Consider the following 11149-nt stretch of genomic DNA (forward strand, 5'->3'; position numbering starts at 1 on the left):
TGAGTTACTGTGTGTAGAGCAAATCCTATTGTTGAGATAATAAAGTTACATTGTTGTGTTGGAATAAATTTACAATATGTTATCAGGCAGTACATCTCATCTCATTTGACGATATGCGTCAGAGAAAGAATAATATTGTTTGTATACATCTGAAGTCTGATTAGTGTAATATGTTACTAGTCAGCAATGTATGCAATGAAGGGACAAAAGAACTAGCCACCCTATCCCTTTAATTCCTGATTTAGTTGCCTCATGAGTGATGCTTTATTGGACTGTTGTACTTATACTAAGTTGTGTGGTTAAAACATGGGTATTGAAAAAGAAGCACAAAAGTAGACTGCAAGCATCAGAGATGAGAATATTAAGAAGTATTGAAGGAAAGACTAGAAAGGATACAATGAGGAATACCGAGATTAGAGATCGAGTAGTGTTAGATCAATACAAGATTATATTATAGTAAGCAAAAGAGTTTACAATGATTCGGACAGGTTAAAAGGATGGTTACCAAGAAGAGCATTGGAGATGAGAATAGAGAATAGAAAGAGGATATTAGGAAGACCAAGAATGAGATGGTTGGACCATATAAGAGACAACTTAAATGCAAAAGAAATGGAATGGACAATTATGTTCCGTGAAAAATCTTGGGAGGATAGAAATGTCTGGAGGAAGCTAAGTCAGGAGACCTGTACAAACGGAAACGTCCAACAGATGAAGAACAAGATTAAATGATTTCATTTCTGTATGTCATTCAAATGATGGTTTAAGAAAATACACTATAACAGTGATATGAACTGCATTTTGACATTATGTAAAACATGTATATTGTTACTTACTTACTTATGGCTTTTAAGGAACCCAGAGGTTCATTGCAGCCCTCACATAAGCCTGCCATCAGTCCCTATCCTGAGCAAGATTAATCCAGTCTCTATCATCATATCCCACTTCCCTCAAATCCATTTTAATATATCATCCTCCCATCTACGCCTTGGCCTCTCCAAAGGTTTTTTCCCCCTCAGATCTTCCAACTAACACTCTATATGCATTTCTGGATTCGCCCATACCTGCTACATGTCCTGTCCATCTCAAACGTCTGGATTTAATGTTCCTAATTATGTTAAGTGAAGAATACAATGCGTGCAGTTCTGCGTTGTGTAACTTTCTCCATTCTCCTGTAACTTCATCCCTCTTAGCCCCAAATATTTTCCTAAGCTCCTTATTCTCGAACAATCTTAACTTCTGTTCCTCTCTCAAAGTGAAAGTCCAAGTTTCACAACCATACAGAACAACCAGTAATATACCGGGTAACTGTTTTATAAATTCTAACTTTCAGATTTTTTTGACAGCAGACTGGATGACTAAAACTTCTCAACCAAATAATAGCACGCATTTCCCATATTTATTCTGCGTTTAATTTCTTCCCGAGTGTTGTTTATATTTTTTGCTGTTGATTCAAGATATTTGAATTTTTGCACCTCTTCAAAGGATAAATTTCCAATTTTTATATTTCCATTTTGTACTATGTTCTGGTCACAAGACATAATCATATACTATTTTTACTCTGCATAGCTATATATAGGTATACCTGTTTTTCATTAATAGGCCTAACGAGCTGATATTAAATTATAATTATTAGAATCAATACATAATGTTAGGCATAATGATGATTATTTAGAAGAGCGGGACTGTTGGTTTTCAGAAGTCGAGTTTAGTGTTGAAATTTTGAGAACGACGCTTGCCAGCTATGATGAAATGGACTGTTGTTTGCATTGTGGGATCTTAAAATAGATGACCCAATCGTAGGGATGCATTTCTTTTTCACAATATTGAGGGCACATTTTTCCAGAGTTCTGAATAGTTTAAATAACTGTTGGAATCATGCCATGATATTTGGATGTGCTGTAGCTATTGAAATAATGGTTACCAGCGGGCTTCAGATATCCTCTTGTCCACTCTTCAGGGAAGAATTATTGGATATACAACACAATTTAATTTTTAGCTATGTTCTAAATTCATTCATAATAAACTCTAGCAAGGTCAGCAAAGTTATTTATTTGGTTTTGTGGATATTAGATCTAATTTTTATTTCCGGAGCTCTAGTTAATCCGTGGTGCTACAGTCCATGAAGGGCTCAGACCGACCAGCCGGCTGCTGGCCTCACGCCCACATGCCGAAGCAGAGGTGGACGATCATCCAACCAGAATGGAGGTATCGTGTGGTTAGCACGATGATCCCCCCAGCTGTTATAGCTGGCTTTCACAACCGGATTTTGCTACCTATCATAGCTCCCCAGGTGCATCACGATGCTGGGTGGGCACTGGTCCCATACACTGGCCGAAATTTCATGAGAAAATTTCTTCCCCCATGAGGACTCGAACCAGCGTGCATCCGTAACGCGAGTCCTAGGCAGGATGCCTTGGACCACGACGCCACGGCGCTGGACGGAGCTCTAGTTACAATAGTAAACACAATCTCTTTGCATATGATTTGGATTGTCAGAACATTCTGTTCACAGTTTTCATTTTTCTTACTAAATCAGAAAATAATAACAATTAGGGCCCAGATTTTAATGACCTAAAAATGATGACTTTATGTTCTTAAAACCAATGAAAAATTACATACAAAGAAAAAAAAACTTAAAACTACTTTTATTTTGATTTTCATACACAATTATTTCTCACTCTGTTGCATTTTTCTTTCTCCCTATGCTTCAAGACCCCGGCTATTTTTTTCTCCATTTATATATTGGTCGATGGTGACTCTCTTTTCTGTTGCCATTTTCACACCACAAATTTTACAGTACAGAATACTACCCTCACTTGAAAATACAGTATCACCGTACTCCAAAACAAACTCTTTTAATTTTGCGGAAGTACTTGTTTTTACTTTCGGCAGGATTTAACACTTGACTGAGATATAGTCTGTGAAAAACTGAATCGTAGACGCAGAATGGAAAGTGACTGGGTTGTAAGACCTCCAAACAGCAGATAGCGACACCCTGACACCCTGTAAAGGGAAAGTTTTGTCTCGCGTGTTGGCAATAGGAATGAACCCTTGCAGTTGGACTAGTCCAAGTTTGAACAAAATATAAGATTCTGGAAGTTGATTTTCACTAATACTGTATTTTGATAATAATGCGTTAAAACTAGCTAAAAATGATAAGTACCTTAATTTTTACTTAAAAATAACCTTAAAATTACATAAAAACTGCAAAAAATCCTATTCTAGAAAAACAGCAAAAAAAGGATATATATAAAAAGGCTTTAATTTCACTCAAAATGTTATACGCTATGTTTATTTTCAACACAGTATCGCCCTTGTATCATAAAAAAAATAGATGCAAAGTCACTCAAATCCAGGCCCTAATATTTATAATCATTCATTCATTTAGTTATTTATAATTTTGTGCCCAAGGGCACGTTTTTAATGCAAACCCAGCATTCTCAAATTTTTCCTATTTTCTGCCTTTTCTTTAGTGACTGCATATGATCCATATTCCTTAATGTCGTCTATCATCTGATAATTTCTTCTGCCATGAAATCCTGTTTACCATTCCTTCCAGTGCATTCTTCAGGAGACTGTTTCTTCTCAGCCAGTGACCCAACAATTCCTTTTTTCTCTTCCTGATGAGTTTTTCTTCCTTCATCCACTCTTTCCAACACAGCTTCATTTCTTATTCTCTCTGTCCATTTCACACGCTCCATTCTTCTCTATATCCATATTGCAAATGCTTCTATTCGCTTCTCTTCACTTCATTGTAATGTCCATGTTTCTGCTCCGTACAATGTCACACTCGGGAGAATAATATTAAAATGGATTTGAGGAAGTTGGGATATGATACTAGGGATTGGATTAATCTTGCTCAGGACAAGGACTGATAGCAGGCTTATGTGAGGGCGGCAATGAACCTCCGGGTTCTCTAAAAGCTATTTGTAAGTAATAAGTAACGCAAAATGCAGCATTATGAAATTTGGGCTAACATTTCGTCTCTCTTTTGAGAATCCACTATGTCTCCTACAAAATCTTCGTACTGACAGATGCTGGAAGTGGAGATTTTTGTGCAAACTTTGACAACATTAGGCCAATTAGAACTTTGCATTCTTTTCTGCGGCAACAAACAGTTTGTCAAGTTCAATTTAACTACGAATACAGGCATTTGAGGAAGAGTTGTAGGATATCTTTACGGGTACAGCTTGAACTAAATAACTAGGCTACCTTATCGATAACATGAAAAGATTACACTTAATTTTCTTGCACCGTAATTAAGGAAGTCAATATCCGAGCCTAGAATGCATATAAGAGGTTACCTGGATTGTCTTGACAGAGATTCTTCCTTTAGGAACACGTGTGACCACCTGCCCACACTAAACACTGTACCACAGTTTCCTTTATAGAACAATTTCAGTAAAACCTCTCATGTACGGACATCGAAGGGACATAACAATCTGTCCGCATCTGGGAGGTGTCCTTTATTGGGAGGGAGGCTCCCCAATCTAATTGTAAATTTATAATATGCATTATGTAGCCTATTTTTTCACGCTTTAAATTAAATGTATTAGGCCTACTGTAGTTTAATTCTAAACACAGTATACTACAGTAAATTCTTTGCAACTTTGAACTACAGTAGATAAGACCGAAAAAGGAAAATACAGTAATTCAAGGTCTACAGTTATGCAGTACTATAATTTACAGTGTTCAATGTAACCTTTACGTTCAGGTGCCATGTCTCTCGAAACAGAACAACTGATTGAAGTGAAGAGAGTAATCCTACTAACCCTATCATGTGTCGAATACAATTTCATGATCGCAGAGACCTTGGACACATCAAACAGGTTAAATTTTATGACTTTGTTTATCCACCCGCTTCCACCTAACAAGGGGTAGCCGGCTGGGCTAGTGGTAGCCTACGAGATCTTTATTGTCTTCCTTCATGTTAAGGAATTTCTTCACTGTTTTCAAAACTAAATTTTCCATTTTTTGTAACACATTAGGTCTTGAAATCAAAGTTCTGTCCGTGTCATGAGGTAAAACAAGCTTTATGACTGTGAAACAGCTGTCCGTGTCCGTGTCTGAGAGTGTTCGTAAATGAGAGCTAAATTTATCATTATTTCTATATTATTTCAGTTGAGACATAAAAATCTGTCCCTATGTGAGTGTCCGTATCTTTGAGGTGTCCGTAAGGAGAGATTTCACTGTATAAGCAAACTAGGATAAGCGTCCATTAAAAGCGTTATTACAGGCTACACGAGACGCATTCTATTAGGGTGGTCTGTAGTGGAAGTCATAGAAATAATGTTACCAACATTTGAAAAGCAGTAGCATTATTGATGGAGGGAAATCTCTCATTCTGTCATCTAACTATCCCCTCAACTAATCCAACCTCACCTTGTCCTCGCCTCCCGTCCCTTTGCAGGGAAAACACTAGTCTTTATTTACATGAACCTTCGTTATACTTTTGGTCCAAGGAAAATACTCGTCCTTATTTACTGTTAACTAAGTATATGAAAGGAAATGACATACCAATATGGTGAATAATGTACTACCAACACTGCAGTGTTAGCTTCTCATTGGATACGTTATCAGACGATTTTTTCGTGTGTCGCGGCTTTCATGGTCGTATGGTGTAAGAAAACGAAGGATAACACATGACACTGATAAGTGGATGAAGGGGTTAGGCAATATTTTTGTGAAAATCGAATTTTCTTAGTGAATATAGGTGATACGTAAGGTTCTTTCAAACAGCACAGGGTTGCCATACGTCCCAGTTTTCCGTGATTGTCACTGCTTTTGTGTCCACTGTCCCAGTGTCCTGACAAATTCGTTCGGGATGGTCATATGTCCCGATTTTGGGTTGGTTTAAAGCGTCTTTGTATTTTAAGGTTACTACAATATATCTATTGTGTGATTTAGCCGAACTTGTTGAAAACTTTAAGTAGTGATATAGAAGAGACATTGACTTACCTAAAAAAAAAAAACTGCAGCTTTCAAAATCTGAAGTGTTTGATCAGTTTCCTTGAAAAACTTTGTGAGTACAAACTTGGGTGTTTATGAATAGGAAAGCAGAAAAGTTCAAGACAAGTGGCTTAAATTTTTGAGACTGTAAACCATACTGTCAGCATATTTTTGCTGTGCCTCCTCAAAATTCAAATCTTGAACGCAAATTTTCTCTGATGGCAGCACAATGGACTGATGAAAGAAATCTGTTAAGCAATGACACTATAGAAAGCATATTACAGTGCCACTACAATTTGAACATGACATCTTCTGAATTTTACATGTATGTACAAAGATATCCATCATGCAGGCTATAAGTAAATCTGAGAAATATGAATGGCATGATTATGAAAAAAGAAGCAAGTAGTATTTTAATTCCAATTAAAAAAAATTTTTGCACAATGAGCGAGTGTTTTAATTATATGTCCCAGTTTTAGTTTCAAAGTATATGGCAACCCTGACATAGCACCTTATTTCAGTTTGTCTTATCATAGATTATAAAAATACAGAGAGGATGAAGGACATATGTTACACAAGTAAGCTCGTTTTTTAATGGATGAAAGCACAGTCTAGTATATACAGTCACGAAGCTCAATAAGTTACGTAGTAAATATTGTATTTATTAACATTCCATGGTATTCATACATGCTTACAGCTAGAATATGGAACAAGTCAAAAAAACTTAATATTATTATAAAATCTTAATTTATAGTCACAGTCTAGATGAAATATATACAGACGAGATTTACAATATAGTCTACTAGTACAACACATAGTTTTAGTATCAATTTCATGAAGTGTTATTGAATGTCACGAATTCACCTACAGAATAGAAGGCGTGAGAAATTAGGTACTTCTTTAATTTGGCCCTAAATAATTTTATGTTTTGAGTTTCATTTTTTATATCGATAGGGAGGCTATTAAACATTTTTACTGCCATATAACGCACTCCTTTATGATAGCATGATAGACTTGCCGATGGAGTATGAAAGTCATTTTTTTGACGTGTATTTATGCTATGAACTGTTGAATTAGTTACAAAGTTTTCACGATTACAAACGAGGAAGATTATTAATGAAAAGATATACTGACAAGCCATTGGCATTATTTGTAGTTTTTTGAAAATAGTCCTACACGATTCCCTAGATTTGGCACCTACTATTATTCTAATTAAACTTACTCTTTTTTGTAATAGAAATATATTGTTACTATCTGTGGAGTTTCCCCAGAATATTATTCCAAAACTCATTACCGAGTGGAAGTATGCAAAGTATATTGTTTTTAAGGTATTGATATTTACCATCTTTTGCATAGATCTAATAGCGAAACAAGCTGAATTTAGTTTGGGGGTAATTTCTTTAATATGATTTTTCCAATTTAACACATTATCGATTTTTGAGCCAAGAAATTTGAGTGTTGTTGTTTCTAATAGGGATCTATTATTAATTATTGCGCTAGTAATTTGCGACGTTGAATTTGGACAGGATTTAAATTGAATTATGTTAGTTTTGTTATAATTTAATAGGCTACTAATTTATTGACTGAGAACCAGTCACATATTTTAAAGAGAATTTCCTCTGTTATTAATAGTTCCCCATGTCGATGTAGATTTCATAGTTGTATTGATTTCAACTTTCTGTTTCCTATCTATGAGATATGAGTGAAACCATTGGTGTGCAACACCTTTAATTCCATAATAATCTAATTTATCTAGCAGGAAATATGCATTCATAAATAGTTGCTAACCACTAGGATCGCTAATATTGCCTCATTACAGGCAATGCGAAATAGTACCGGCACAGTCTATTGTTCCTAGCACCCTCACAACTCAAGCTTCGTGACTGTATGTATATACTAGACTGTGATGGAAGTGTTATTTGTCTATGGTAATATTTGTAAAATATATCTCCATCCACTAATACCACAGTCTACTATATACAGTCGCGAAGCTTGAGGTGTTTTTTTGCAAATCTCGTGGTAAAGCGCTCCAAGCGGTTAGCAACTAGAAACAATAGACTGTCCATGGTCGACTTTGGACTGTATCGTATTTCTATTGCATGCTAGCTCGTTGCATATTTCACATTGATGCTTGTGAAATGTTCGTTATTGGTTGTAATGAAAATGTTAATGGCTAAAATATAATAATTGGAATAATAATATGGGACAGGAGACGTTTGTATTGCTATAAATTGTAGCAACAGTAAGAGAAAGAGCCAGAGTTATCCTTTTTCCGATTTCCAAAAGATTCAGAAAGGTTCCTGGGTTTCCACAAGAATGCTGTGCAGAAACAAAACTGTTAATTTTGAAGTTCTTTGTGACTGTTAGAATACATTATATCCTTAAATTTCACAATGAAATGTTTCAGTCTAACCGAAAGGACATTAGATACCGGTTAAAGTTCTGTCACTTAGGCTGCTAAATTTCCAGAGAAATAAAGGTTAGGTCTACTTTTTTTTTTCAGAGGATATATTTTTAATTGTAGCTATTAATTTTGTTATCATTTTTATGTGTTATTTTACTAAAGACGTAGAAAAATTAAGTTTGTTTTAATGAAATTTATTGATCACGTTTTATTTTCAATTCTGGTGGGATTATTATTGCTTAGGCCTACTTTTTTTTTTTTTTTCAAAAAAATATGTTTTTAATTATAGCTGTTAATTTTGTTGTTATTTTTACTTGTTACTTTACTAGAGACATAGAAAAAGTCTGTTACAATAAAATTTATTGATCACGTTTTATTTCCAATTCTGGTGTGATTATTATTGCTTAACCTCATCTCACTTTAACTACGTAAGCCTACACTACAAGTACCGGTACACGTAAGTTACTCCTTTAATTCATATTTCCATTATTATTGTTGCAAAGGGAAATGCAAATTAATATTTATTGGTTTCATAGTTAATTATCGCTATCGCTATAATCTTGAATGAGTGAAGCTATTATAGTAAATTTCAGTTCGTTTTGCACAAACAAAAATTATATTAACTTATTTCTTGCAGGTATCTTCGAGTTTATGGTGGAATTTAATATAATTAATAAAATAACAAATTAACTTTATGCATTTAATATTTCAATACTGGAAGGAAGGTGTTAATTTTTCCAAAAGAACACAACGAAAGTGTTAACATATTTTGTCGGCTGCTAGGAGAGAGATCTGCGATGATGAGGCGATAGTAGCGATCCTAGTGATGGGCAACTACCCATGTTTGCATTTTTACTACATATTGAGCTTCGCGACTGTATATAATAGACTGTGCTAATACCTTCAATTATAACAACATTTTCCTAACCTGAGTGAACGCGCATCCTTGCAGCCAACATGAAGATAGAAAATGTCCTTAACTTCGATGAGCTCTATTAGTCCTAGAGGTATACTGTAGTATGTGTCTTTCAGCAGCAGATGGAGCCGGTAGTTGGACAGCGCCAAGATGCCATCAGCAGTGCGTCCGAGGAACTCAACACCTTCACCACAAACAGGTACAAATGGCACACTCAGATGTGCATCCTCGACTTGAAGATTTCGTTTTGGAAACAGCTCGCAAGCTCGAACATGACAAATTGACTGAAGACTCGATGGCTGTTCGGAACTGCCATCCATATTGGCACCTTACACTACCCTGCAAAGAGTTCAGTTCCAGTTAGCCCCACATTCATACACTGGGTTCTCTTCTCTTGCTCTGACCTTCCCTTAGGCCACCCAATTCATGGTCAGAAGAAATAACAATAACTCTTCTACAATTTCATTTTGCCGGTACCTAATTTTCATACCAATTACTGATTGTTACCAATCAACCTGTAAAAAGCTTAAAACTTATAACACTAGGCCTAAGTTGTTTACAATAAATCTGCTAATCTCCCACGTCTGCTGATAGTGCAATATCCATCCAACAATCTTGTGTTATCACAGTTTAAGTTCAAGGACATAATTATCACCAGCACTTTCTAGAAGGCTAAGGACGGCACGAAAATGTTCAAAATTTCATGAGTAAATTGTAAAATCAGACAACAATACACCAATGCCACTAATGGATCGATCTCGCCACGATAGTGGATACGGTATAAAAAAAACGTCAATATATTATTGTAACTAATTTTCTTAACAAATTTATAAAAACCGGTATTTTAATTTTTAAAGTAAAGCAGTACTTACGTTACTCAATGGATGATTTTCTCTCTCGCACACAAAAAATACGTATTCTTTTCTTATAGAAAGTCACCTCTCAATCGTTTATTCCAGATTGCCATTACGATTTCGCATGACACGCCTACTCTTGATGGAAAACCAAACTACAGTTTTGCGTTAGCGAATACATGTACATTGACTGTTCTCACGACGAAAAACAACTCTAATTAACAATTCTGTAACTTAATTACAACCGTTTATATAATATATTAAAAACATCAAAATAGATTTCAAGGATTTACCGATGGCCTACATATTGTGAAACGTCAAAATCACTTAATCTATGCATTAGAAATGGACTTACTGATTTCGAAACGAAATATAGCAGGTTTTCTTTCACATATAATTATGCATTATTTTCGAGAATTTATAAACGTATTAATGTAAACTAAAAGAAAATCTCATTCTAAGACTTCTCACAGCTGATTCCGTATAGAAAGTTGTCGTAATGGCGGACAAACATGACGTCAGCTGATTATGGCGACCTTTTGGCCCTCTGGAGGCAGAACAAAATAATACAGTAAACATATTGGACCATATCCAAAAGGGGGGTGTAGGCGTGCCCCTTCTGTTAAATGACACACCCGTGGCCTATTTAAAAATCGATATTCTCATAATTATATCCATTAATTTTATTATATTTTTATTGTGTTAGGTTTATATCTTCTAAGAATTTCAGCCGTTCACGCTTTTCATTGAAAAAGTATGTGCCATATCTATTAATTGAGATTATTTTTAAGAGTAGAAGGAACTATTTTAAAATCATGTTGCAACTGTATCATAATATAAAATACGCCTTGAAAATGGGAATGGAAATTATAGTATATGTAGGCCTAAATGCATAATTAATCTATGAATCAACATGTCACCGGCACGTGGTTTCATTCAAAAAGGCATTATGCGTGACGTTTACGATCTGTTATTACTGCGAAGCACGATGCTGTGGAATCTATATTAAATTATAGAGGTCATGGT

The 11149-nt window shown here is 35.2% G+C and overlaps 1 protein-coding gene across 3 annotated transcripts in view; it reads right to left on the reverse strand.

The window, feature by feature from the left end:
• LOC138713110 (phosphatidylinositol-3,5-bisphosphate 3-phosphatase MTMR3) overlaps window positions 1–10643 on the reverse strand; it is a 67124-nt gene extending 56481 nt beyond the window's left edge. The window contains exons 1-2 of one of the 3 annotated variants that reach the window (XM_069844889.1): window positions 10142–10643; window positions 9282–9608 (exon numbers count right to left, since the gene is read on the reverse strand). In XM_069844889.1, coding sequence (XP_069700990.1) covers window positions 9282–9589 — 308 coding nt within the window. In that variant the 5' untranslated portion in view covers window positions 9590–9608; window positions 10142–10643. The remainder of the gene's footprint in view (window positions 1–9281; window positions 9609–10141) is intronic. The other 2 variants (XM_069844888.1, XM_069844890.1) reach the window with 2 other exon arrangements.
• Window positions 10644–11149: the final 506 nt, after the last annotated feature.

This window comes from Periplaneta americana, chromosome 14 (assembly GCF_040183065.1).
Source record: "Periplaneta americana isolate PAMFEO1 chromosome 14, P.americana_PAMFEO1_priV1, whole genome shotgun sequence".
Lineage (NCBI taxonomy): Eukaryota > Metazoa > Arthropoda > Insecta > Blattodea > Blattidae > Periplaneta > Periplaneta americana.